Here is a 25,052-nt window from a genome sequence, read left to right as displayed (position 1 = left end):
AACCAAGAATTGTGTTTACGACAGCAGTTTAATATGCCTTAAACTAATTCATTTGTAGTTTTGCTGTCAACTGTCTGTACGCTTAAAGCGATGTAAAAAACTACAAGGCGGGAGTGTTCATCCCTTGTATTACTTCCTGCGTACAAACCGGCACAGGAAGCATATGCGACTCAACCATCAACTCGTTGAAGGTTATCCACCCCCCACAATAAAATAGGTAAGAGTTTTTGCATTTATTTATTTAAAAAAACGATTGTCTAGAAGTAGAAAGAGGCTGTGACATTGTTCCACACGGAATTGAGACAGCTGGATGTACTGCTGTGTAATTACACGTGGTTAGCATTAACATTTTCATACCGGAATGTCTACTAGCACAAGCTATCCAAACACTAGCTCGTCTTCCTATATTCCCAAAAACCGTCCAGTAAGATCTTACTCCATTTGTCTGAAATGGCTTACTGTGAATGTTATAACTCTACTGAGTGCACATTGTGTGATGTTATAAAAGTATGATGTGTCTCTCAGTTTCCAAAATGCCTCACATTGAGAATGATATCAAGCTGGACTTTAAGGATGTGCTCCTACGTCCTAAGCGGAGCACTCTCAAATCAAGGAGTGAGGTAGTACTACATTATTAAACAATTTACCCATGAAGAGCATTGGTGACTCAGTGTGCTTGTCTTAAGGTGGACCTAATGAGGAGCTTCACCTTCCGGAACTCCAAGGGCAGCTACAGAGGTATCCCCATCATTGCTGCTAACATGGACACAGTGGGCACCTTTGAGATGGCTGTGGCCTTAAATCGAGTAAGCAATGCATTGTTATCGGGCATGGCTGTTTACCATGGCATATAATCTGTTCTCTTGTGTTAGTTCACAGTCTTCACCGCGATTCATAAACATTACTCAGTAGATGACTGGCAAGAGTTTGCAGCCAAGCATCCAGAATGCCTTGAGGTACTCATCATATCGCCACTAAGTTTCATCACCATCCGTAAATTATGATGCTTTACCACTTTCCCCAGAACGTTGCCGTCAGCACAGGCACTGGCGAGGCTGACTTCGAGAAGATGGCTGGCATCCTGGCAGCAGTGCCGCAGTTACGCTACATCTGTGTTGATGTGGCCAACGGTTATTCGGAGCATTTTGTCCACTTTGTCAAGGATGTCCGTGGGAAATACCCCTCGCACACAATAATGGTGAGCATAAGTCTTATGGTGTGATTTTGGTGTTACTGTGTTATTCATGTATTTGCTTGACATTTGGGTGTCAGGCAGGAAATGTAGTCACAGGAGAGATGGTGGAGGAGCTGATCCTGGCTGGTGCAGACATCATTAAAGTAGGCATCGGACCAGGTGACCATAGTGTCTCGCACTTGCCTCACTCTCATCTTTTGTGGTATATATAATTCCTCTCTGATACTCATTTGACATCCTTGTGTCTTCTGCAGGCTCTGTGTGCACAACCCGCAAGAAGACCGGGGTGGGGTACCCTCAACTTAGCGCAGTGATAGAGTGTGCGGATGCAGCCCATGGACTTAATGGCCACATCATCTCTGTGAGCTTCATTTATACATAAATAAAGATGAAACATCATTTATTCATCAAAGTGTCAACCATTTCTTTCACACAGGATGGAGGGTGCACGTGTCCAGGAGACGTCTCTAAGGCTTTTGGTGAGTTTCAATGTGTTGGATAGATTTTTTTTTTTTTTTTTTTTTTTAACCAATGTGGTGTTTCACAGGCGCGGGAGCTGACTTTGTGATGCTGGGCGGCATGCTGGCGGGCCACACGGAGAGCGGCGGTGACACCATTGAGAAAAATGGCACCAAGTACAAGATGTTCTATGGAATGAGCTCTGAAGTGGCAATGAGAAAGCATGCAGGCGGCCTGGCTGAGTACAGGTCTGTTTATGTCAATCTACATGTCACTCAACCATCACCCATGGTTCAGACATCATTAAGTTGCACATGATAGTATCTAAAGCAAGAATTGTATTGTTAATTCTGCTTTGCAAAAATGGTAACTGACAACATTTATATTGACCCTTTCAGAGAGTTATTGTAGCTTTTCAAATGCCGCAACAGTTATGTTTAATAGGAGTGTCACAAGCTCAAAGCGTCATGATATTTCTCCTTCAGAAATGAATAAATCGCAATGAATAAATCATAAATGAAAATGAGCTGGATAATTTTGCCTGCCTTTAATATATTTCCATGTGCATGTTTTGGAAATGCTACATGAAGAAATTTGGCTACAAAGTGCACCGTTGGTCTGGTGCCGCCTGTAACACATGCGTGTCTGTTTTACTTGTCTCTCACCTCCAAATCGGCAGGAAAAGGTTTCACCCTGCATTGTTATCAGCATCTAAACGAAAATGGTGTGCAGTTTTTCAGTGTGCACTTTTCAATGGTTGTATTCTTGTGTTAAACGATGCCAAACTTTCAGATAATGAGGTCTGTGCAATTGGAAGTAGTTACTGTGTACATATACATGTATTTACATAGGATTTCACAAGGACCCAACATGTGGAGAGCTGTCTCAGCATATGCCTGTCAGTGTCCCATTCATCTTTATTAGAATCCAATCCAAGTACAGTATATTTATTTGTATGTTATTCCTCCACCAGAGCATCTGAGGGCAAGACCGTAGAAGTCCTATACAAAGGTCCGGTGGAAGTGACAATGCGAGACATCCTGGGCGGGGTTCGCTCCACCTGCACCTACGTGGGTGCGGCCAAGCTCAAGGAGCTGAGCCGCAGGACCACCTTCATCAGGGTCACCCAGCAGCTCAACACGGTCTTCGGCAACAACGCCTAAAACTCCAGATGGATGTTGATGTCTTAGAAAGAGTCTGCGACACTGCTTGTGTGCGTCACAAGCCATATGTGCACCAATTCAGTTACAGTACTGCCATTCCATGTGTTTCGTCACTATTTCGGCATCCTCCTATTTTCATTCCAACCTTTTAAAGTCTACATCTTATTATTTAGGAAGCCGAAAGTTATATGCAACAGCTTAAATGTTAGGGTTTTTTTGCACTTAATATTTTAAGGGTCCAATTATAGAATATTTATTAGTAATGTCTTTTAAAATATGCATAAATGTTATAGCAGTAAACCTATATATACCAAAGTTTAAATGGGTTTGTTTTACTCTTCACTTTCAGATGATTGTTCAATGTTGCCTTTAAAATAAGTGTTCTTGTTAACCTCACCAATAATCGAGTATCCTACTGTCTGATTTTGTGTTGTCACAACGTTTTGAAATAACAGCATGATGTAAAACCATATTTTTCATGACCATTATGTAAATCACACACTGTTCAATCGATACAACATTCCACATGTATGTGTACATCCAGGGGTTAGATAAAGGAGGCGGCTTGGAAGATGAAACCAAAGAATCTAAATACTTTCTTTGCCATTCCATTCCATTTCATCAATAGTTATTTGGGTTATTTGCTGAAATGTATGGATGGACTCACACACGATATTCATTCTTCCTGCCAAGGCACCCTGACTTTATGATGTTTTTGGAGCATGTTAGTGTTTGGAAAGGAATATATAGTTCCTACCGTACACTATTTTTGTATGTGACAAAACGGTCCAAGTCCAATCTGACATTGGTGTCTTAATTAAATGATAAAACTTGAATGAATGATATAGGCATGATCTAGAGGCTTTTGCTTTTTATTTTGTTCCACAAAGACTTGCCAGGCACTGTATGTACTGCTGCCGAGTATTTCAGAGCTGACGTCATCTTCTGGACACCACTTTTCCTTGGAGAAGGCCAGACATGTTCCAATAAAATTTCTGGTTAGTAGTCTTAAATATAAACTAGGTGTTGTTGGTTAAGACAAAATGTACATGTAACAAAGGTCAGACCGTATCACCAGTTTGGGAAACAAAATTACAAAACTGAACATTTATTACACTGTCAGGTGAAGCCTGTTCTTAGATTTGTGTCAGTGTTCAAACGTTTTCATTTGAAACAAAACTGGGATAGATTCCAGTACCCCTGCATGAGGATAAGCGGTAGAAAATGAATGGAAAAAACAATGTTAATTCACAGGGTAAATATCAGTGGTACATCACATTTCAGATTCACCTCACTGTGACATCATATTTTCCTGACCTCCAACTGATGTCTGAAAGCCTATGCCTAACACCCAAAGTTATGGGTATGCTTGAACGCATCATCACATGACAACAGCACTTAATCGATCCTGTTTATAGACATTGTTTATTGTTCTGTGCGCATTATATGAACAAATAAGTACGTATGTTTTATATACAAGTCAGCCTGGGAAAGGGTTTGTTTGCCACTTCCACCGGAAGTCTTCCAGACCAGTCCTTACAAGTGAGTGGTGAATGGGACGTATTTTTTGTGTGTGTGTGTGTGTGTGTCATGTACACATTGATTGTTAACTGCTGTAGATCAGTGTTTGTCAACCTTTTTTTTAGCTACATTACGTTTTTTTACATTGGAAAAATCTTGCCGCACACCACTAATTACCTCACGTGCAGCACTAAGTCTATTGGAGGAACGAAGCAATCAGCAACGTGTTGCCACACGGACGAATATTACATTGCTCCACCAGTCTTTACACCACGGACACTCGATAATGACAATATTTGCAGAAAATGATTAATAAATGTGAATTTAGAAAAAAGTATTTGGACAATTACTAGTGTACAGTGGCACAGTGGTTGAAAATCACTGCTGTACATTATGGTGTAGTATAGGTTTGGAGCTGTTTAGAGACGATGTATTCAAAGACTTCCTTAAGTAGTAATGGTATTCATCCCAAATTATTTTGTATATTATTGATGGTTTATATAATTAAGAGAGGTGATAAGACAAATAGAGGTGGACTGGGTCCCTAACTGAAGGCCCAGGTATGAAATGCACCACCTGTCACTAGTAAATGTTTTGCGCTTTTCAGTCCACACATAAGGGTGTGTCATGGAGATCATTATAATTGGCAACATTAACACTAAAGATCAGATGCTTTGTTTAAAATATACAAAATGCCTTGCAAAATGTGTCTTTTGTTTGCATAATTTAAGGTCTACTTAAAAAAAAAAAGAACTTGCGTTGTCACTTCCAGGATGCTGTGTACTCTGTCTTGTGGGGCTGCCAAAGCTCCATGCCCTCAATGATGCGACGGATCATGGAGGCGGAGGTGATGAGCAGGTGCCCTGCGGCGTTGAGAAGGGTGGAGGCCATACGGAGGGCTTCTCTGCAAGAATTCAAACTTATCATTGTATCATTGTTAAATACACCCTGGATGGATTATGAGCAGAAACTCCACCTACCTGATGACTTTCTTGGGCCCCAGACACTGGAAGTCAGCGCTCACAGAGTACAGTCCTTGAAAGGTGGCCTTCACGCTCAGAGAGCCAAACAAATCCCTTGCGTTTAACTTATAAAGGTCAAAGGTGACACTTGCGATGTCTTTTCCTGACTTGGGCTTGATCTTCTCAACTGCACCCTGAAGTGACAAGGTGCACCATCACCTTAGGAACATGGAATGTGATAATGTTGTAAAATGGCAAGACTGTGGAGTTGGTAAAGTGAAAATATTAATTCATCCTCATGAGGGTCTCGGGGGTGCTGGAGCATATCCCAGCTTTGGGCGAGAGGCGGGGTACACCCTGGATTGGTCGCCAGCCAATCACAGGGCACATATAGACAAACAACCATTCACACTCACATTCATACCTATGGATAATTTGGAGTCGCCAATTAACCTAGTATGTTTCGGAGTACCCAGAGAAAACCCACGCATGCACAGGGAGAACATGCAAACTCCACACAGAGATGGCCGAGGGTGGAATTGCTAGCTGTGAGGCCTGTGTGCTAACCACTTGTCCACTGCTATGGCTGGAGAGCCCTTGTTGACCTAAAACCTAAACCTCGGAAAGGGTAGCAGCCATTGATGATGCACTTTTTAAATTGTCCAACCAACAGCATCAAGTCTAGATTTTGGCAACCATCATTCCATTACACGATTGTGGGACCTCTGAGACTTATTTTTACATTTCTGAAAAATACTATAATAAGGGGCAGTTCAGCTTTAAGGTTTGCCTAGCAGCAACATCATTCATTTAGTTAACAGCAAGAAACAAAATCCTACCACTTGGGGTTGCCATGTCTGTCCGGGCCTCAAGGCCATGATCATCGAGTTGTCTGGCAGAGTTGAGAGGAATTCATCGGACCCTACCTCTGTTCCATCGTCTTCACAAACCAGAGACACCAGGGAGAGCAACAGCGCCTGTTGTACCTGCGGCACACATTCCAAGAAAACCACAACGGCAAGAATGACAAAGAAGCAACATTTTTTTGTGTGTTTGTAGTTTAGAAATGTTTCTCACTCTCTCTTTTAGCTCCTCCAGAGTTCCAGCTGTGACACCCTTCTTGACCTCTCTGTTGTGGCTGCAAACCCTGAAAGGTCTCTGCGGTGGGGACCACACTCGCTTGGTTACTGACCTGAAGACAAAACAAATCATACAATGTATGACGCACATATATGTACAGTGGTGTGAAAAAGTATTTGTCACACTTAAATGTTTCAGATCAAACTAATTTAAATATTAGTCACTGACAAACCCAACTGAACACAAAATGCAGTTTTTAAAAGAAACTTGTTTTCATTAATGGAGAAAAAATCCAAACCTACATGGCCCAAATGTAATTGCTTCCCTGTTAATAAAAACTGAAAAAACTTAATTGAGATCAATCAGTCTGGAGAAGGTTATAAAGCCATTTCTAAAGCTTTGGGACTCTAGCAAACCACAGTGAGAGCCATTATCCACAAATGGAACAGTGGTGAACCTTCCCAGGAGTGGCCACCCAATCAAAATTACTCCAGGAATGCTGTGAAAATACCTCACAACAACATCCAAAGAACTACTGGGCAAAACAACCTGTTCCATGACCAAAAAGAACATGAAGGCTCATCTCAGTTTTGCCAAAAAAAAAACATCTTGATGATCCCCAAGACCTTTGGGAAAATACTCTGTGGTCTGGCGAGACAAAAGTTTAGCTTTTTGGAAAGTGTGTGTCCCATTATATCTGGCGTAAAAGTAGTACCACGTTTCAGAAAAAGATTATCATACCAACAGTAAAATATGGTGGTGGTAGTGTGATGGTCTGGGGCTGTTTTGCTGCTTCAAGACCTGGAAGACCTAAAAAGTAAGGCCTCCTTCTGTACTACTTGGTAGTTTAATATCACACCTCAGGAAGAATCGCACGCAGCTAGCCTACCTGCTCGCTGCCCCCACCCCCTTTTAGAAATACATACAATACAAATTTGGTTTGTTTGGTCAAGCAATCGCTTGAGAGATGGGTCTTGATCCACTTGCAAGGAAATATTGTAAACTGGCAAAAATACCAGTATAAATGCTAAAGTGCTAAGTGTTGTACAATTTTGTACAATTTGTACATTGTAATGTTATCAGGTCAGTTCAAGTTCAATAAATATCAACACTTACTTTAGAAATGAGGATGTTGTATCCATTCTGGTCAATCTCTTGGTTGTTTTGGTGTGCTGGCAATGTCAGCGATGCTTGCCTTTGATGGGGCTGCTGGACTTTGATCCAAAAGTGGTGATAATTCAAAAACAGGACAGCTAAGGCAAAGTTCATCAAGATTGTGTATATGTAGGTGTAAAGATATCCTTATTTTCTTTGTACACTTTGTCTACAAGACATATACACCATAGACATGGACTTTATTCCAGACAGATCCCAAAAAAGCATAAAAAGGAAGCATAATTCAAAGCAAAATACCAAAACATAATATATCATAGCCATCACAGCCGGTTTGTGATTGGCTGGCAACCAGCCCAGGGTGGACCCTGCCTCTAGCCTGAAGACAGCTGGGATAGGCTCCAGCATACCTGTGACCCTCGTGAGGACAAGCGGTATAGAGAATGGATGGATTGACATTTTCCCAGTGTGAAGGTTGTCGATTTGTGAATAAAAATGCACTTTAAATGCACAGAATTAACAGTGATTGTACATCGAAGGTAGTCGAGCTAATGTATAAAAAAGTACTAAATACACAAAATAAACAATAATTAAAAAATAATTAAAGACATAATAATATAGAAATGTGGTCTAGATAATATAAACACGATCCAAATTTTAATGAAAAATACAAATTGCTGAAATAAACTAATAAATTGCATTTTTATTCACAAATGTTTGCCAAATGTACACTATAAATGTGACGTTTCCAAAATACACGTCATATCCGGGTAAGCTTTGGGTACGCTTGTTGTGTACACAATATTGCCCGGGTGAACGGGGCTATAGAGATACCTCTCCTAACTGGTGAAGCATCTCCCCGCCGGCAGACATCGTGCTTCACATTAAACGTTTACCATTAATGCTGGTTAGGCGGGAGTACGAGAAGCGGAACTTTTTGATGAAAGTGTAGCTAACCTAGAAATCGGAGATAGCGATGTCGACGTGTTAATGTGGGATAATTGTTTGGTTTCAGGTGTTATCCGTGATCATAAACATAATCTACGATAATTCATCTCACTTTCAGAAGTTGCACTACGTAAGCATAGAACTTTGCTGTCATCTCGTCAAGAAGTAGCTTGTTTGGCGGCAAGGCTAAGAGTGTTTTGTACCATCTAGAATGGCGTCAACAAAAGCTACGCATAATGGTGAGTATTTTTGGCTGGCCGCCGTTTTGTATATACATTTGTTTGTTATTTTTACCTTTATGATGTCCCTAGAAGTCCCACATGACAGAAATGTTAAACCTGAAAGGAACTGTAGGCAGCTGGCTCAAGATGACGTTTCATTGTTTTCAACCAAAAATACAACCAGCTAGCATGTTACCGAAAGTGGTTTTTAAGACCCGATTGTTCAAATAAATGTTTATATTTTTCACATTTCAAATTAACATAATAGACATAAAATCACAAAGGCAATCAACAATTGCAGTCATGCTGTTATTACGACAGGCATCGCTAACAGTGACTAAACTTAGCCAAATCGCTATCAGCTGACAACAAACATTATAGCGATCTAATGCTATTTATTGAGCATGTGTTGTGTATGCAGCAGCAAATTAGAGACGATAATGTCGTTGCTAAATGTGTGAATGACAGGCACTGTGCCAGCATTAATTAACTTGTGCAGGATAAATATCCCCCCATAATACTGTTTAATAATACTGGGCATTTTTTGGGACATTTTTGTGGCGAGTAACAAATATGCCGCCTGTGTTGTGTGGCAATTTTAGGCACATTTTTTATGGTTGTGAGGTCTTAAATTTACAAGTTTAATATTTCCTTTGTAATATCTTCTTGGCAGATGTCAATCTCCCCATAACTGCCCTCAAGCTCCTGGCTCCACCTGTGCGTCTGATATCTGCAGCCCTCTGGAAGGTGATGAAGCAGAGGGATGTGAAGCTCTATGGAGTCGTGGAAGAATTTGTGACGTCTGCATGCGAGACTGTCCCAGGGTTGCTGACTTTGAGACACCAGAGCAAGCTTGCGCTGGGGCTGAGAGGCCGGGTCAGTATTTGCACTTTCATGCTATCATCTCAATCGCGAGACACACCTACTTATGTCATCCTCTTTGTTTTTTCTTTCCCAGCTAATCTTGGATCTTTGCTTGGAACAAACCGATGCAACTGTCATCAAGTCCCACCTGAAAAGGATCAGTTTTCCTTCTATGCCATCAACATCTTCACATGCTACTGTGGTAAATATGAAATGAAGCTAGTGTTTTCAGGACCTCACAGAAGTGAGTACACCCGTCATATTTTTGCAAATATTTAATATCTTTTCATGTAATGACACTTTCTAGTTCTATGTGAAATAACAGCATATTTTACACTTTTACACACAATGTAGTCGACATCATAGTAGAAAATAATACATCTTAGACATAAATAAGACATGAAATAGGCTCACACGTTAGCACTGACAGTATGCTTCACGCGGTGGCTATCAATGTAACGTTTCAGACCAGTGTGGAATACCACTGTAATGCCGCTGTTTGTCATTAAAGACGCTGCTCTCCACGCTGCTAACACACAGGTCAACTCTGGTTCGCTGATGTCACAGACATCACTTCCCAGGCCCCGCCCCTTAAGATAAGATATGCCTTTTATTAGTCCCACAATTTCAGGTTTATAGCAGCAAAAGTACAGTAGCACAAGAGTATTGTACAAAGCACACAAGAGCCGATAAAGTGCAAAAACAGGTTAATACAAATTAGAATGTATATACACTATATTTGGTTATACATATGTTGACCATACGTAAAATTTGATTAAAATGCCTGTTGACTAATAGGCAATAGTCAACCACAAAACAGTGATAATGTATGTATTTTGAAAACCTGTGATGGAGTGAAGCCAAACGATTCAAACCGCGAGAGGGCAAGGGACGATTGCACCCTGCACTGAAAATGTCCAAATTGTACAAATACGTACAAATATTTTGTGCGGCTACAATAAATGTACACTCTTTCAAATCAAATCAACTTTATTTGTATAGCACTTTTCCTGCAAAGAAATGCAACACAAAGTGCTTTACAGAATTAAAACAATTTCCACAATTAAAAGGAAAAAACAATGAAACAAAAGAAAGCCCCTCCTTCCCACCCTCCATACTAGACCCACACACACACACACACACACACGCAAGCACACAATCACAATCACAATCTCTTTATGATACTTTGTATCAAAATGTTGTTTCTTTAGCGTTGTAGAATAAAATATTTGCAGAAGTGCGAGGTGTGTACTTGCTTCAGAACGATACTGTATGTGTTAGATTAGAGGCAACCATTAGTTTGCTTCAATTGCTTGTTTTAACTCTGATTCTTGTGTGCTTAGAAGACGGATGTAAAGATTACTAAAACGGTTGAAAGTTTCCATATGTTGGTTGACACGCTGCTGACCGATCAGGTTGCCAAAGAGCAGTTCTTTAAGGTGAGTCCTTCTCACCGAATCACACACCAACAATTTTTGACGTATGTTAACGCCTAATGTTAAATTTTTTCCGCTCTGACAGGAGGATTTCCCTCAAGAATACGGTCCTTTGTTTGACCAGGAATTGGAGAAGCTACTATGGGAATTTATTATTCGGCTAGATCAACTGTTCCCTGTTCCAACGCTTGCTCAGGTAAAGACTTTTGTTTTTGCGTATAACCATAGTGGATGAACATCTCTGCTCTGATCAATCAATAGACGGTGTCCTGGCTCAGTGAAGCCCCTGCTGTTTTGGAAGAGTGCGCTCAAGCAGCTACTCAGCCGCAACTCCTGAAGGTTTTACTTCAGCATCAAACCTGTCTCGGGCACCTGGAGGCTGCTGGTAAATAAAGAACTTACTCTACATGCTAGAATTGTAGCTGGTATGTGGTATGATACTTCTGGTACTAGTATGTATGGTACTTCTGCTATGTGCGTGCGTGGGTTTCCTCCCACATTCCCAAAACATGTGTGCTAGGTTCAATGTCGACTCCAAATTGTCCATAGGTAGGAACGTGAGTGCGAATGGTTGTTGTGGTTGTTGTGCCCTAACACTTGGCTGGAGACCATTTGAGGGTGTACCCCGCCTCTCGCTCAAAGACAGCTGGGATAGGCTCTAGCATACCCACAACACTAGTGAGGATAAGCGGCATAGAAAATAGATGGAGGGGGGAAAAAGCTTTTTATTTTTTGTGCCATGTGTTGTTTTGCTGCAGCATCCCTCCCTCCAAACATGGGAGACTCCATCCTGGCTTCCCTTTCTTTGCCCCTCTCTGGAAAAGTGCCCTCAAATCCTCAAGTAAGACCTGTAAAGTCTTCTGGAGATGTTTCCGCTGACGCAGAGACACCAGCCAAAACGCCCTTCATCTCCCCTGTCATCGGGCTGATATCTAACGAAGAGGTGCCAGGTCTGAGCACTGCTGGTCAGAACTGTAAAGATGACACAGACTTTACTTCTATCAAACCAATGTTGCCCAAGTCCCAAAGTGACAGCGTGGAAGATGGCGACAGGAGAGCCTCAAGAAGAAGCAGTGGTGTGAAACGCAAGCAAGCTGGCAGAGGAGAGAGTACATCTGATGACGAGGAAGCGTCTGGCTCATTCCGAGATCCTTACACCTGTTCCATCGTTGCCTCCTGCCTCAACCGCCAGCCCAGAGTTGTCATCCATGAACTGCCCATCTCTAAACCAGCGGGTCAAGCAGGAACATCATTCTACCGGCACAGGCACGTCTCAGCAGCTCAAACCTCCTTGCTTAAAGCCTTGAGAGGCCACCAGCCTGAAACATCTACCCCTGCTTCTGTTCCCCCCTTGGACAATAAAGAGTAAGAGGTGTTGACAAATCTTAAACAGCATTAATTTTCTGATATGTACATTTTTTATGTGGATCAGATTTGAAAATTTTCGACAATAAATGCAACTTTTATTAGCCATATTCCATTGAAATCTCATCTTCAGCACTAATTCTTGTACTCTTTTACTGTGTACAGAAATCACCCCAGGGAAGCATCTGTAGGTGCCTCCTCATCTCACCAGCAGTGCAACAGAGGTGAGATTAACAAGCATGGCAATATGGCATCACTGTACAGGTTTAAGTGGGTGTCTCTTGTATAGAGGCTCCGGGCCCTCCTAGCGATGCAGACGACTACGTCGCAGATTCTGAAGACGAAGCCACTAAGAACTTCAAAGGACGGGTAAGTAAGACGGATGTCTAAAAGATCCATTTCTACTTTTCTTTTTAACATTCTATCTCCCACAGCTCTTCATGAAGCGCTACTGCAAAACCAAACACGGCACATATTTTCCCACTCTGAGGGAATTCTGGAAACCGAGCATGGGACAGCGGAACCTCTCCTTGCCTGTTCACAGCAAAAGGAGACGGTGAAAAGAACCTTTTCAGCGTAGCACAGGGTTAGGGAACCTATGGCTCGGGGGCCACAATCAAATTTATTGTAAGGGTTTTTTTTGGCAACATTTTAAAAGTAAATCAGGAAAAACAGTTAAAAATAATGTTGGAAATATAAAGCTTTTTAATGCATTTTAACCCATCTATTTTCTACCCCAATGCAGGCGGCTATAGAGCCAATGCCACCTGTTCTTCCAAAACGTTATTATTGGATCATGGTAGCCTACCCCAGTCATTGAGAGGTCAATAAGTAAACATCCCTCCTTTTTAATGAAACTCAGCTAGCTAGTAAACCCTTTAAAAGAAGAGGATGGTGAAAAGAACGATGCAAAACCATGCAGCACCAGAAGTCACATTTTATTTATTATTATTAAAAAGAATATATTCAGAACTTTGTATTATTCTAAAAGTGTTGGTCTAAATGTATGCATTTAGTTGTCGTCAATTTTATGATATTGCTATACATTTTTTCAAATATGTGGCTTTCATGACTCATACAGTTTTTTTAAGATTTGTGCTTGTGAATAAAGTTTACTGAAATGTAATACTCTGTCAGTGATTTTCAGCCACGCCGTGAGAACTCATCAGATGTGCCATTAGGAATTATCACTTTAAAAATGACATATTTTCTGCAAATGTGTCATAGTCGGGGCTGCACGGCGGTTGAGTGGTTACCACGCAGGCCGCGTTCAATTCCACCCTCAGCCATCTCTGTGTGGAGTTTGCATGTTCTCCCCGTGCATGCGTAGGTTTCCTCCCACATTCCAAAAACTAGATTATTAGGTTAATTGGCGACTCCAAATTGTCCATAGGTATGAATGTGAGTGTGAATGGTTGTTTGTCTATATGTGCCCTGTGATTGGCTGGCAACCAGTCCAGGATGTACCTCGCCTCTCCAGCACCCCATGCTAACATGTAGCTGATTGATGGTGTGTCACAAGATTTTTCCAATGTAAAGCGTGTTGTGGCTCAAAAAAGGTTGACAAACATTACTGTAGGTAATGTCAGGCAAAAAAGTTTGCGCAAGAACTTTTGCAATCAGCAGCGGGCGCACCAGAATGCTGTAATGCAACACTCTTTTTTTCCCATGACTGTAAATGGCAGTTGTGGTGCCCCCTACGGGTTGTGGTCTACATGCTAGCATAGGTGTAATAAAGTTTCTAATCATTACAGAAATGGCCATAGACATTTTACTTTATGTGGTCATGTTTTTCCAGCTAAGTCTTGTTTCCATTTTAAACTTGTCAGTCCCCGAAAGTTGTGCACTGTTGCTAGTTGATTATGATAACCACCCATACAGAAATGTCATGTCAAGCTGATCATAACAAATAAAAAACCCTGATCCCAACAACAGGAGATAAACCATAAAAATCACCAATCATGGATAATAATAATAATAAGCATCTACCAAAGGATCACAGCCGACAACCCATCCCACCCGTCACTGTGATGGTCTCTCCAGTCATGTAGGAGGCCTCCTCTGTGCACAAGAAGGCAACCACGCCCCCTATTTCCTCTGGTTGACCGGCTCTGACAGGCAGGAAGCAAAATTCTAATCAAAATGTTTGTATCTTATTTCATACTTCAACTATTTACAGGTTAGATTAATAACCTCAATAGCATCTAATTACTACAGGAGACTAAACAGTTGTTACATACCAGGGGTCTCTCAGCTAGTAATACCCTTAGCTGTCTACTTAATGTACCTTTTAATGCACAGCTGCTTTTTGAAGTCATCCATGATGTCGTCATTTTGCCATAACTGAAATCAGTGGAAGAAAATGATAACAATACAGGGTCCAAAGACAAACAATAGAAGCTAAAACATCTCACCGCGGAGCTGAAGCTCGTTTTGATTATTCCGGGGGCCACGCAGTTCACCCTTATGTTACTCTGAGCCAGCTCAGGGGCCAGCGCCCGGGTCAGACCCACTAAGGCAGTCTTACTCACACTGTATGCACCCAAGCCCTGCAGAAACAGCAGGAAAAAAGTCAAATAAAAATAGTTGACAAGGTTTATTTATCGGAAAGTGCAATGATTCCAACTGTGTACACCATTTTTTATAGTCTGACCTGCATTGGTTGGTAGGCTGCCACTGATGACACAAACACAACATTCCCTCCTCTAAAAGAAATAGCACATTAAAAACGTATGTCATTTTGTGCTATTCTTTTGGTTTGTAACTCACCCCCTCTTTTCCATATGAGGCACCACCAACTTGGTCATGAGGAAGGCTGCTTTTACATTTATGGACATAATCTGCAATTAATTAATACAATTCAAGCAGGATGCCTTTTTTTCCATCATGCAAAAAAATAAAATTCAACAAATAACCTTGTCCCAAACGTCCTCTGTGGTGTCCATAAGGTTTCCAAAAAATGGGTTAACTGCTGCATTGGACACCAGGATATCGACACCGCCACACTGATCCAGAGTCTGCATAAAACACACAATAAGATGCGGAGAGGACGTTTGCACACAGACTTACCAATTGAAGCAGTCTCTCCCTATCCTCCTTCTTCCCGACGTTACAGGTGGTCCCAGTGACCCGGATGTCCTGGCTCTGCAGCAGTGCCACGGCCTTGTCCACACCAGTCTGCCGCCGGCTGCTCACCACTACATGAGCTTCTCGCTTTCCCAGGGCCTGCGCTGCAGCCAGGCCGATACTGGGCAGGAGAATTCATGAGGCTAGGCTCCGGCGCTCTAACATTAAAGTCATTCTTACCCAGCTGTAGAGGCTGTCACTATGGCTACTTTTCCAGTTAGGCTGCTCTGAGACATACTTCTTCGTCCTGAGACAAGACCAGAACAAAGGCACCTGAAAGTAGCCCTCAACATCACCTGTGGGTTAAAAACAACAGCTGCGTGACCTCAATAGTTCATGGAATGTTAATTATGTGAATGTTTAAGGATATTGTACACAAATGTGAGGTGCATTTCAGGGGACAGTTCAAATAAATCCTGAAATGTCATTCAATTACAATGTCAATGACATTCAGGCTAACCATTTCCCATACATTCATTTACATATTCCTGTTACACAAATTCAATCTGAAAATATTCTTAATACAATTGAATTCCTCAGTGATTCAAACCACTAAGATTCCAAAACTTCCCCCACATTTAAGCTCCAAAGGATTCACACGCCGTTTCCACAGAAATAGCATTCTCTAGTTCGATAAACGTGGGTAGTAATAATATTTTGTTTTGAAATATAATAAACAAATTCAAGTGTACAACAAGACCTTTGGACTCCTTGCGATCTCTGGGAACTGGCTGCAAGTTGTTCCGGGTGAAAGTGTCCTGTCAAAATAAATGCTTACATATGCGATTGCCTTTAAAGCCATATTTAAAAAAAATATATCGAAAGCACATCTTTCAAAAATAAAGATTTTTTGAAGTCAAAGCAATTAATTAATTATCATGTACGTGGTTATTGTTCAAATTGTTCAAATAGTTTACAGTTTGTGTATTTACCAGTGGATTTTCTTATTTACGGTTATTTCTTTGTATCCTTAACGCAACTCACAATAAAGAAGCCAATCAGAGAGAAGCAGTCGCCCGAACTGTGGCAGCATATGCGATCTCACATGCAACTGGATTCGGCTTAAAGAATGATGGTGGACCATCCACGCTGTTTTCAGATATACACACTGCGTCAGCCTTACAGAAGGAGGAGATCATTGTGTTGTCATCGCTGAAAATGATTGAACGCCTAAGGCCACAGAATTTTACGCTCGAGAAGAAGTGATTTTTCGCCGATGTCTTACTGTACGCCGGTTAAGTTTATTGGCGAATACAAATAAGGAAGGTGTGTATGTTTTATTTTAACATGTTGTCCGCTCGGTTCACCTTGAATGGTGATGACCGCCTTTGTGTTTTGGTTAGCAGCGAAAGCGGATGAAAATAAGCAGCATTAAGTGCCGCTAATGTTAGCCTGCTAGTCTTAGAAACTAGGCCGCGGCGATAGATTGTGTGTTCGTATCTGCTGAATGAATTAACACTCAACTACATTATTAGCGCAACCAAGGAATGGCGACAGATTGAAAAACATCGCTGGTGTGTATTCTGTAAATGTGATGCTAAGCTAATGTTAGCTTTCAACATAACGTCACAGGGCGTGGAATGATGGACAGGTGTTGCAGCTGCTGTATGTATTTAATTGACTCGTATATGCGTTCATATGACCGTTTGTGTGTTTTTTTTGTAGAAGGCGGAGACGATGTGTCCTCTCCGAAGCCAGCTGTGCTTAGGCACCGAATTTTCAACATGGAGAGCCGCTGCAGAAATAACCGGAGCCCGTTGACTTAACACTAACACTTGAGATTTACTTTCCCTGAATCGTAATCGCAACCCTTGCAGCAATGTCTGTTTCTGTGAGTACACAACCACTACTACAAATGTACACTTTTAGAAGGCATGTTTCTGTTTTAGTTGTACTGTACCTAACATATTGGCAGTGATTCAAGAGGGTCGCACATGGCTCAATAGACCCTTGCTGTTCCCCAGGGGGTCGTCTTTAAAATACAGGGGGGTTGGCCTCCTCTTTTGGCTTTGGGTTGGCAATTAAACTCCAATAGCAAGAGACAGATGTGACGCTCATCCTCCCCCCTCCCCCTTCCCTCACTCATTCAGCCTATTACCATTAAGCCCCTGTGTCCATTTTGATCATTGATCCTTCTTTGGCCTGCTTCCCTTTCGTGAATTTCATGTGTTTATTTTGCTTTGAGTCCCTTATCTTGCTATTTCTTTCTCACACGGGCGAGCTGTTCCCTCTTCACTCGTATTCAACAGCCCCAACCAATGAAGCCCTCAATAGTCCCTATTTAACATTGGCATCAATGTACTTGTTGTTAGGAGAGCACAGATTTGATTCATTAAAAACTACTTCAATGTATGCTGATATTTGGTAATCCTCCTCTTTCCCTTAGACGGTGTTAGCAAAGGCGCTGTTTGACAACACAGCAGAGAGTCCAGAGGAGCTAGCGTTCAGGAAGGGGGACATCCTGATGGTTCTGGAACAGGAGAAAAGCGGGGGTCCTGGCTGGTGGCTCTGCTCCCTGCACGGTCGCCAAGGCATTGCCCCGGCCAACCGTCTCCGCCTCCTCCAGACCGCCCCGCCCCCCGGCCAGGACGCTGTACACTTGCCACCTGTTGCGCCGCTGTCCCGTACGGCCACCAGCAGCAGCGTAGAGGACGTAGACGGCGTGTACCGCTGCCCGCCAGCTGTCGGTGAAGTACGAGCAGCAGCTAGTGCAGCCTTGAGACCCGGGGAACTACGTCGGGTGGAGAGCGGGCGCCCACGCTCTCATTCTAGCTCTGGATCTCGACCCAGGCCTGAGTGGGACATGGGAGTGGCAGGTCGTCCACGCTCCCCGTCCCTTAGAGGACGAGGCACAGAAATGACAGGAGGTGTTTATCAGACCCCAGTAAGCCCGCTTCCCTCAGCTGCTCAGCATGCCAGACAGCCAGGAGTTCAAATAGCTCCGGAGTCTGTGTATCTGTCCCCCAGGGCAGCCGAGGAATCTGAGGACACCACATACCTTGTCCCTAGAGAAACAATTGCAACAGGACTCTCTGATGACTGTTACTTGGTGCCAAAAGGGACACCACTGGCAGGTGAAGAGGTTTACCAGACCCCAACAGGAGGAGTTCTGGCCAGTCCGGCCTGCACTAATGGCCCCTCCTCAGTCAGCGGAACACCCGGGGCCCCCCAGTCTAAAGACAACCAGGACATTCCTGGCATGTACCAAACCCCCACCTCTGTGGCGGTAAGCCTTCCAAGGACTTCAACCGCAGCTCTGGTGCATCAGCACTCATGTCAATCATCTCCAGCCCAGGTGTCCCCCAGGCCTCTGCTCAAGGGTGCACCACCCAACCCTGCTGTGGCCAGAGGCAAAGCTGGTCTGGTCTGCCACAGAGGATCCCCTTTGCTGGTTCGAGCCGGGCACCCCCGAGTTTCAGGCTCGCCAAATTTTGCCCGAAAACCCCCTCCGCCCGCACCCCCTGTTAGGGGGGTCACCAGGAAAGACGGGCAGCAGGCGGCACCTTTGTCAGGGGATTCCAGTGTGGCCCCCAGCCTTGGCTGTAGGGGCACCCCTGCAAGCCTGCAGCAAGAGTTGGACAAACAGACGAGTCAGGACCTCGAGAAAAGCAACAATATGCAAAACAACAAAGGAGATGATTATGCAGATCCCGTGGATGACCAGGTATGAGTTAATTCAAGTGTCTATGTTAAACCGTAATTATAATATAGTGAATATCTTATTTAAATCATGATTGATGTTGTCGTCAAAGGTTTACGACACCCCTCCCAGCGGCAGATGGCAGCGTCCAGTGCCGACTGCCGTCGATGATGGCGATGACGGCATCTATGATACCCCTCGTAGTGTCCCGCCACATGACTCTGAGACAGAGGTGATGACGACTTTCTTTTTTTTTTTCTGATGGCTCATGGTCCCATATTATTTTGTTTGTCATCAAAATGAGTGTGTTGTCCAAAACCAAGTCTAATGTAGACAGTTTAAAAGTGCTTTCAGTACACACTACTGGGAACATGCCATTTTGTGTGTCTGCAGCTTTAATGCTAACGAGCTGTTTGTTCATGATTGTGTGTCCTTGCACTTTTCTACTTTTTACATATGTAGACTGAAACTCTTCATGTCTCCAACATAATAGATCGCAGTGTATATGGTCCATACAGCAACAACATTAACATTAAGGAGTGCAACACAAACATTAGCAACACTAGCATGGCTATGTGAGCATATGGTGCTAACATCACAGTCAAATTTAACCGCAGCATCATGCCAGGCTAGTCTATTCCCGTGAAGAAACACAACATGATCAAATTTACAACTGACTGACAGATAGTTGGCAAAGATTTATTTTAAGATGTGTAGAGAAGCCTGTGTTTTTACAAGGTGGTTAACATGTACATGGGGCAGCCTCATCCAGGGTTGGGTGAAGGTAGTATCACATCCATAGGAAGCAAGTTTTTCTGGCATGAAAAGTGGAGCAAACAAGTGAGGGGATGGAAGATTCTTTTTTCATGTTCGGTACTCTTAATTGGCTCCAGTTAAACATCCAGTATTACGGTTTGAACATGAACATTTGTGCACTGCAATGTCCTTACCATTTGGATTGCATCTCCATCTCTGCTTTTCCCACATTCCACTTTTAAGCCCCTTCCCCCCCAAGGCCACACCTGTCTCAATCTGCTGTGAGAGCCTGTCTATCCGGTCCAAATGCTGCTGCTATTTTCTCCCAGTCACACCCATCTGTTAGTGTTAGGGCCAGGCCAAGGCCACAGCACCAGTGGTCTGTCTTTAATGCGACTTGAACGTGTGTGCCAGCTGTTGAGATTATTTTTTCTGTCTTTGCTCAAGTTACTACACATGCATGCATTTAATGATGTTTAAGAGGATAAATATATCCTAGCCTTCTTTTACTTGTGAAGAAGCTCTGTGAGACACGAGCCTGTGGAGGCCATGTGTTCTTATTTCACTACTTGCATGCATGTCTCCAATGGAATACTTCCGTCAGTACACTTGGTTCCTGAGAGTATGAATATTGACCTTACTTTTGCTATAGTTATGTGTGAATGCACTTATTCAGTGAAAATAAGTATGAAAGTGCGAATTGACACAGCCACTTTATAAACTGCATCAATCTCCTCCACTTGCAGGTATATGACGTTCCCACCATAACGCTGAATGGGTCTATATCTGAAGTCACGTCAGTGCCCGGCGATGCTGATGATGTTTACAGTGTACCCACTCTTCCTGGTGTCCCTCTGGTTTCTGGGGAGTCCACCACCAGCCTCTGTGGGGAGGACGCCACCCAGAACGGGCAACTCTATTGCGTCCCAGGTTCCGAGAAGCGAGCAAGCGCGGGAGATCAACAGCGTGACTCTTTGGAACCAGACTGCGGCGTATATGACATGCCCGCTCTGACGACCGAAGTCCTGCCTCACTCCTCCTCCTCGTCCTCCACCTCCACGCGCCGTCTCTCCTTGTCCAGTAACGGCTCTGGGGATGTGCAGTGGAGAGCCTCACTGTCCAGCTTAGTCCACGCCGTGCTGAGTACCACCTCCAGTTCGCCCGCCGCTCTGTCGTCCCGGGACCTGGCCACCTCCCTGGCAGAAATCCTGTCCACGTGGAAAGCCAGTCATTCCGGGGATCCACCCCTTCAGCAGGCCTGGGCTCGCCTATCAGACCTTCTCCCCGCTTTGTCCGCCATCGGCAACGCTCCTCCATCTGAAGGACTCTTGTCTCTAGTCCAGCGGTCCCTTGAGGAAAGCGCCCTCCTCTTGCAGACTCAGGGTCGCCCCCGTCTCCCTTCCCAGGAATCTCTGTCACGCAGGCCACTGCCCGCGTTACCGGTGTCTGACGGGAAGTCGTCCGGAGGTGGAATGGGCTCCCGTAAGAGTAGCTGGATTCAGGAAAGGCCTTTACCCCCGACGCCTCAGCCGGCCTTCCCCTTGCCTCCCACTTCGGCCACCGTGACCCTCACAGTGTGTCCCAGCAACAGCGAGGACGACCCCAGCAATGAGTATGCAGGAATCGGCTTGACCCCCGTTCCTCCACCAGTCACTAACGGAGATAGTGTTGGATACGTTAAGCTACAGGTAAGTTTTCATTTCAAACTACGTGTCAATGTCAGATACGTACAGTACAGGTCAGAAGCTTGGGGACACTTTTGTATTGTACCAGTAATTGGATGTTCTCTCCTAATCCATCTAGGGAAAACCGGAGCTTCCACTAGCACAGAACGGACAAACGATCACTTCAGAGCCAAGAGTGAGTCACTTCCTTTATGTTTTTACCTCTGCTTGCTCCCTCGTCCCAAATGGCGCCGTTGTCAGTGCTTTTTAGGGCAGAAATGCAGTCTGTGCAGATGAGTCACGGGGGTTGTTTACCAATTAGACATGTGACTCAAGAATCCAGCTTGCAACAATGATTTGCCCTCCTGAACGGATTACAGTTCAACTGTGTTGCTATCTTGTCAAAGATTTTTTTTTTTTTTGCTCTCTGAAATGTAAATAAAAATACGTCACAGGAGCTAGAAGCAAGATTACAAGCAAGCTTTGTGTTTCTCTTGCTGGAAGACTGAGGTCACTTTTTTTTTATCACTGTCTGCATTTTTGTGCTTCTTGTTTGAGTCTTTTGGTTGTTCCCAGCTAGCCAACAAGAGGTCACTTGTGTAATGTAACAATCTGGCCTCACACAGGGAGTCTGCAGGACAAGTAAAAGACAGGCGTTCAACTGACGTACTGTATAGTATTTGCTCCTGACAACTGCTTTGTGTCAATGCTTTGGATAATTTATGTATATTGTACATAGGGCTGATAAAAACGCTTTAGCAATGGTAACTAATTTATTTAATTAATTACGTTAACTTTTTTTTAGTGTAATGCATATGCACCAGAGCAAGCATGCCTCCCCATGTACTCACATAGTCTGACTCTCATTTAGAACTCCATTCTGACCTGAACACATCTACAGCAGTACAATTCCAATGCCATATACTGTATGCATCTCCAGCTCAGTTATTTAAGAAGAAAGGCCTTCTCTGGTTAAACATTTAGTGCATGTTTTAGTTTTGTAATTGTCTATATATCAATGTCGTCCTCCCAGCTGACTCCATCGCCTCCTCTGCCGGTGTCCCTCTCCCTGGAGGACTCGGAGCTCCTCTCCTTTTACTCATCCCAGAGCCTGGCTCACCTCTCCTGCCTGGCCGACGCCATAGACGTGCTCTTCACCAGTGTGCAGGGCAACCAGCCGCCTCGGATCTTCGTGGCCCGCGGGAAGAGCCTCATCGTGACGGCCCACAAGCTGGTGTTCATCGGCGACACGCTGTCTCGACTCCTCACCTCTGCTGACCTCCGAGCCAAGGTGCGTTATCTTGATGCTAACGTTTGGCTTGATAATCATAGGATTACCCACAATGGGAACAGATGAGGAGCTATAGGCCTGGCATACAACAAAACACATAAAATGTGGCGTTTGTTTTGCTGACAGCATGGTTTGACATGCGAGAGTGACATCCATTTTGCTGAAACCCACACATTACACAAATAATTGGATGAGAACTGCATCTGGGGTGTAGTTTTATCCACAATATAGTGGAACCTAGACATAATACGGCAAGGTTCAAGGTGCTCTATTAAGCGTTTCAATCCAACTTTATACATTCTCCCCACACACCACACACATTACTTTCAAGAGTAGTAATAGCATTGGTGTGATGACATATCTTTACTATGTACACAAGTGAAATTGTGGGTGATCAAGTATTGTGGGTTGTGACTTTCAGATCATTTTGAGTCATCGTATTTTTGTTTTTAGCCTGAAATCTGTTTGTTATTAAGAACTTGCAAGGACCAATGGCATTATATTCATTCTACGACTCAGTGACATTGTCACTGTGTGCATACAACTACACCTCTTTTGCCCTCAGTTGACAAGTTGATCTCTCGCCTACCTCCAGATCACAACCTCTGGAGGTCGACTTTGCCAGGCCTTGAAGGCGGTCGTCGTGGCGACAAAGGGTGCTGCCCAGAACTACCCATCAGTGTCGGCGTCCCAGGAGATGGTTGATCGGGTCGCCGAGCTCTCACAGCAGGCAGCGGGCTTCTCCACTCTGCTCCAGCGTCTGGCCGAGATCTCCTCGTGATGCCCCCCCAGCGTGAAAACCCTTGTTGACACTACATACCTTCTCTCTCTTGGAAAAATGCCTTATTTGTTGTTACACTATACACACTACAGCCCTGTGTGTGCTTCCTTCCCTCTTGTGTGTGTTAACTTATTGAGGATGGCAGGCTGCTTATATAGTTTTGTGCGTCTTGCTTTACAATGTTTCTTTTTCCCTTCCCCGAGCCCTCATCTAAATATAGCACAGAAGGAGACGTTTACATTCTGGATCTGGCCTACTTTTTACTGTGATACCTTGAAGGCTTTCTCTGTTAGCGCCACTCCATCCTTACTTAGCCTGTGCTGTGTTGTGTTTGTGTGAAACGTGAAGACTCCATGTTGTAATCCAGTCCATTTTGGATTACACTCACAATCCGCGACACACCTTCCATGAAGACTGGCATCCGACGGGAATCACCGGAGCATGAATAATGAAAGTCGCGGGACAAGTTGCCCAGTGTTTTTTCTTCCCACAGTTGCACAACGGATGAGAAACCTGTCTATCGACCGTACGTGTCTCCACATGTTGTGATCTGCATGCTGTCCTTTGCATTTTGCATTAGTGTCCCACTAAATGCGCCACTCATCTGGAAGTCGTTACACTTCTGCTTTCATGTCTGTCTTCCACAAAGCTGCATCAAGGCCCTTTACTTAACCTACTAATCAAGCGTCTAATTTCGGATCATTTGGGAGAGCACCGTAATTATTTGGTCATCCTTAACAAGCATGCTCTAAAGAACTCTTCCCTCCTGTCCCATTTTCCACCGCTGTAGTGTCACCTTGTGGATGTTTGAAGTATTAATACACCTATATGAGTATGACGAGAGCAAGTTACCTTTTATATTTATTATGTTTTTGGAATTTCCTGTTTCATAGCTTTAATATGCTTCCATTTGTCATACGCGCATCCTTTTTACCTTGCGTGAGTTATTGAGAAGAAAGTGATTTGTTTCTATTCACGGGAAGCTATACCAATCACATCATGCAAGTTTTCTACATCACAAGAACTCATCCCCGTTTGCTGAGGTATAGAACCATACTGACCCAAACCTCTTTACAATTGAACACTATATCTGTCGTTGCTGTTCAGAATAAACAAATACATTTTTTATATAATGAAAACAGGCCTTTGTCATTGAAAGTTGCGCACAAATGAATATTTGCGCAGTTGTCATGAATATATGCAGAATATTCTATAATATCAATGCACGACAATATGTATTTTACGCAATTAAAATATTGCCTGTATTTGCTGTTCTGTCAGACTAATGCATTTGATGAGGTAACAATTTTAAGGTATGGTAAAGCATTGCATATGCAAAATAGGAATAATAAACAATGACTTGATAAAGAATGATTTAGTTGAATAGTCCGACAGAAGGGGTGTCCAAAAACAAAGTAGGGGCACTTTGCTACATTTTGTGCAATAAAGATGCTAAAACCAATCCAA

General features: G+C 43.4%; 5 protein-coding genes across 8 annotated transcripts; 3 read left to right on the top strand and 2 right to left on the bottom strand.

Moving 5' to 3' along the window:
- Positions 1 to 75: 75 nt before the first annotated feature.
- Positions 76 to 3,765, top strand: gmpr2 (guanosine monophosphate reductase 2). Of its 2 annotated transcripts, XM_058066752.1 has the most exons (10): positions 76 to 217; positions 526 to 620; positions 687 to 806; positions 873 to 956; positions 1,025 to 1,198; positions 1,273 to 1,354; positions 1,450 to 1,556; positions 1,632 to 1,674; positions 1,743 to 1,902; positions 2,628 to 3,764. In XM_058066752.1, the coding sequence occupies exons 2-10, from the start codon at positions 534 to 536 to the stop codon at positions 2,815 to 2,817; spliced, it is 1,047 nt and encodes a 348-aa protein (XP_057922735.1). In that variant the 5' UTR covers positions 76 to 217; positions 526 to 533; the 3' UTR covers positions 2,818 to 3,764. The 2 variants fall into 2 exon arrangements, with proteins under 2 accessions (XP_057922735.1, XP_057922736.1); XM_058066753.1 differs by lacking the exon at positions 76 to 217 and having other exon boundaries at positions 528 to 620; positions 2,628 to 3,765.
- Positions 3,659 to 7,755, bottom strand: cideb (cell death inducing DFFA like effector b). Its single transcript, XM_058066754.1, has 5 exons — positions 7,497 to 7,755; positions 6,378 to 6,492; positions 6,140 to 6,286; positions 5,319 to 5,494; positions 3,659 to 5,242 (listed from the first exon to the last, which is right to left on the bottom strand). The coding sequence occupies exons 1-5, from the start codon at positions 7,520 to 7,522 to the stop codon at positions 5,101 to 5,103; spliced, it is 606 nt and encodes a 201-aa protein (XP_057922737.1). The 5' UTR covers positions 7,523 to 7,755; the 3' UTR covers positions 3,659 to 5,100.
- Positions 7,756 to 8,378: 623 nt separating this feature from the next.
- tinf2 (TERF1 (TRF1)-interacting nuclear factor 2) lies at positions 8,379 to 13,449 on the top strand. Of its 3 annotated transcripts, none has more exons than XM_058067800.1 (10): positions 8,379 to 8,680; positions 9,336 to 9,538; positions 9,621 to 9,728; positions 10,870 to 10,965; positions 11,048 to 11,158; positions 11,224 to 11,347; positions 11,721 to 12,228; positions 12,493 to 12,551; positions 12,617 to 12,696; positions 12,762 to 13,449. In XM_058067800.1, the coding sequence occupies exons 1-10, from the start codon at positions 8,653 to 8,655 to the stop codon at positions 12,885 to 12,887; spliced, it is 1,443 nt and encodes a 480-aa protein (XP_057923783.1). In that variant the 5' UTR covers positions 8,379 to 8,652; the 3' UTR covers positions 12,888 to 13,449. The 3 variants fall into 3 exon arrangements, 2 of the variants coding, with proteins under 2 accessions (XP_057923783.1, XP_057923782.1); XM_058067799.1 differs by having other exon boundaries at positions 8,380 to 8,680; positions 11,721 to 12,327; XR_009129075.1 differs by lacking the exon at positions 12,762 to 13,449 and having other exon boundaries at positions 11,721 to 12,334.
- Positions 13,273 to 16,219, bottom strand: dhrs4 (dehydrogenase/reductase (SDR family) member 4). The gene is made up of 9 exons (XM_058067802.1): positions 16,154 to 16,219; positions 15,634 to 15,749; positions 15,397 to 15,574; positions 15,243 to 15,344; positions 15,097 to 15,167; positions 14,981 to 15,032; positions 14,742 to 14,876; positions 14,615 to 14,670; positions 13,273 to 14,438 (listed from the first exon to the last, which is right to left on the bottom strand). Exons 2-9 carry the CDS (start codon positions 15,744 to 15,746, stop codon positions 14,324 to 14,326), a joined length of 822 nt encoding a protein of 273 aa, XP_057923785.1. The 5' UTR covers positions 15,747 to 15,749; positions 16,154 to 16,219; the 3' UTR covers positions 13,273 to 14,323.
- A 280-nt stretch (positions 16,220 to 16,499) lies between these two features.
- On the top strand, positions 16,500 to 24,995 carry efs (embryonal Fyn-associated substrate). The gene is made up of 8 exons (XM_058067798.1): positions 16,500 to 16,719; positions 17,119 to 17,284; positions 17,840 to 19,117; positions 19,206 to 19,325; positions 20,596 to 21,537; positions 21,653 to 21,709; positions 22,547 to 22,804; positions 23,400 to 24,995. Exons 2-8 carry the CDS (start codon positions 17,273 to 17,275, stop codon positions 23,583 to 23,585), a joined length of 2,853 nt encoding a protein of 950 aa, XP_057923781.1. The 5' UTR covers positions 16,500 to 16,719; positions 17,119 to 17,272; the 3' UTR covers positions 23,586 to 24,995.
- Positions 24,996 to 25,052: the final 57 nt, after the last annotated feature.

This window comes from Doryrhamphus excisus, chromosome 3 (assembly GCF_030265055.1).
Source record: "Doryrhamphus excisus isolate RoL2022-K1 chromosome 3, RoL_Dexc_1.0, whole genome shotgun sequence".
In the NCBI taxonomy this organism is placed as follows: Eukaryota; Metazoa; Chordata; class Actinopteri; order Syngnathiformes; family Syngnathidae; genus Doryrhamphus; species Doryrhamphus excisus.
This window is presented reverse-complemented; position numbering and strand designations above follow the sequence as displayed.